Genomic DNA, 2,017 nt, shown 5'->3' with positions numbered 1-2,017 from the left:
AGCTTCGTACATACTCTTACTAACTAGTACTACTCTCTTCTTGAGTTTTATGCCTAGTAAGGAGTGCTATAGCTTAAATAGGTCGCTGTAATTTGTATATCCAGTTTAGCGGTGCTATAGCTTAGCATCCGTTTCACTAATATTTGGTTATAAATTATATGCTTCCGCCGTCGCATTAAGTGCTTCCTAATACTCTTATAGTACGTAGAGGTTGTTTCTTATAATAGCCTTAAATATTACACCTAATCTATACTTACTAGTAGCTTAATCGTCCGTATTAAAGGTAATTAAGTAGCCTTCCTAAGTAAGAGCCCTTACTAAGATTAGTTTAATTGTCTTAAACGAGGGTATAAGCCAGACGTCTTTTAGCCTTAGGCTGCCGATTTGAACTTGGCTATAACCTATAGCAGGGATAACGGTCCCATTTGTAGTATGGACCTATTATGGCGTATTCCATCTCTTTAAGTATATTAGGTCTAATTAGTTACTAGTAAAGTGCTTAGTTGCACCTAAGTCGAGAGCCTAAGCTAGAGACGTTGTTATAAGTATAGCACGTTTAGGGTTAGGGTTAAGGTAGATTGAATCGCTGTCGAATTCTTCCTTAGCTATTGCTACATTCCCTGCTTCCTCTGCCTTAGGAGCACCTTAATCTCTCTTCTTAGCGTTATTAAATCGGAATTCTTTAAGCAGGGGATAGTCTTTTTGGTAGTAACCTTTCTAATAGCATACTCTGCACTCGTCTCTTTCTGGTCGTTTTGGCTCTTTGCTAACTTAAGACGACGAGCTATAACGTAAGGAATGATCGAATCTACTAGCACGACCTCTGCCCCTTGTTCGACCTTAACCTTGGTTTCCCCTTCTCCCCCTAGGTTTGTCTTTCCTCTCGTATATAAGTGCTGCATTTTATACTTATATAAGGAGGGCAGTCTCTTGCTCCTGAAGAAGGGTAATGCAACTCTTAAGGTCTCGTTTGTCTTATAGGCACTAGGTCTTTGCATTCTACCACGTGATATCGCTTAGGAGGGCCAAGAGAAGCTGCTCTTTGATATCGTTGTTAGTAAGTGCTCGAGGCGTTAAGGCTAGATTGATCTTGAATTGATTGAGTATGTGGAGGAACTTAATAATTTACATCTTCGTAGGGTCGAATGTAGTGCTGTAGAACTCCCTGCAGAGTCTAGGGATATAGACCTCGTCGTTGGCCTTATTAAACTTCTTTATTCCTTCCCATATTTCTTAAATATCGTACGCCTTTATTATCGTACGCATCTCTTCCTGACGGTCGTCTCCTATCGAATTGTAGATAATCTTATTTGCTTCCCCTCGTCTTCTTCTTCCGTCAGCTAAATTAACTTAATTTAGGTCCTCTGCGCCAGTAACAAAATCCCAGCTCTCTGACATGATTAGGGCTGCCTCGCAGGTGCGCTCCTAGTCTGCAAAGTTGTCTCCATTGAAAATGACGATTTTACCGGCCTTGTGATCGTATATAGGTGCCGTTGTGGTTGAGGTAGACGAGGTTATTTTCGGGGTCGATTTTCGAGTCAGGAGAGGTGTCGCTACCCGGGCTTATAACCTGTTGGAATTACAAGGTCATAGGGTCACAGCGGAGGTGTCTTGAGGGTCTAATTGATGATAGAGATGACGCAGACGATGAATATTGATTGATTTGTGATGCAGTAGATGCGGTTGATGTCTATCTAAATTGCATGCAGAGTTTGTCTCGCTCCCAGACCTTCTTGCCAAGGCTTACCTTGCCAAGCCGCTAGCCGCTTTTGGCAAGACCTTCGTTAGAAGGTCTGGTACACGGTTCGGATTTTTGTTAGTCCCACGCGGGGTATTTAGGCCTATATACACCTACTTTAAGCCAAATTGTCTTAACTTCTACAGCTCCCTAAGCTATTCCTAATGGCTAGAATTACCAAATCAAACCTGGCGAAGAAGACTACGTTGCCCGATTTGCCCGATTCCAATTCGTTATCTCGTCGTCGCGCCCGACGCCCCCGAGTCGTAGCAGCCGCAC

General features: G+C 42.8%; 1 protein-coding gene across 1 annotated transcript; it reads right to left on the bottom strand.

Moving 5' to 3' along the window:
* Positions 1 to 792: 792 nt before the first annotated feature.
* Positions 793 to 1,545, bottom strand: K441DRAFT_672238 (uncharacterized protein). Its single transcript, XM_067650531.1, has 3 exons — positions 1,263 to 1,545; positions 1,189 to 1,232; positions 793 to 1,116 (listed from the first exon to the last, which is right to left on the bottom strand). The coding sequence occupies exons 1-3, from the start codon at positions 1,264 to 1,266 to the stop codon at positions 1,000 to 1,002; spliced, it is 165 nt and encodes a 54-aa protein (XP_067496036.1). The 5' UTR covers positions 1,267 to 1,545; the 3' UTR covers positions 793 to 999.
* Between the last annotated feature and the right edge of the window lie 472 nt (positions 1,546 to 2,017).

The sequence above is a fragment of the Cenococcum geophilum genome (assembly GCF_001692895.1).
Source record: "Cenococcum geophilum 1.58 unplaced genomic scaffold K441scaffold_144, whole genome shotgun sequence".
Taxonomy (NCBI): Eukaryota; Fungi; Ascomycota; class Dothideomycetes; order Gloniales; family Gloniaceae; genus Cenococcum; species Cenococcum geophilum.
Note: the sequence above shows the minus strand (reverse complement) of the source record. Positions and strands in the feature narration are given on the sequence as shown.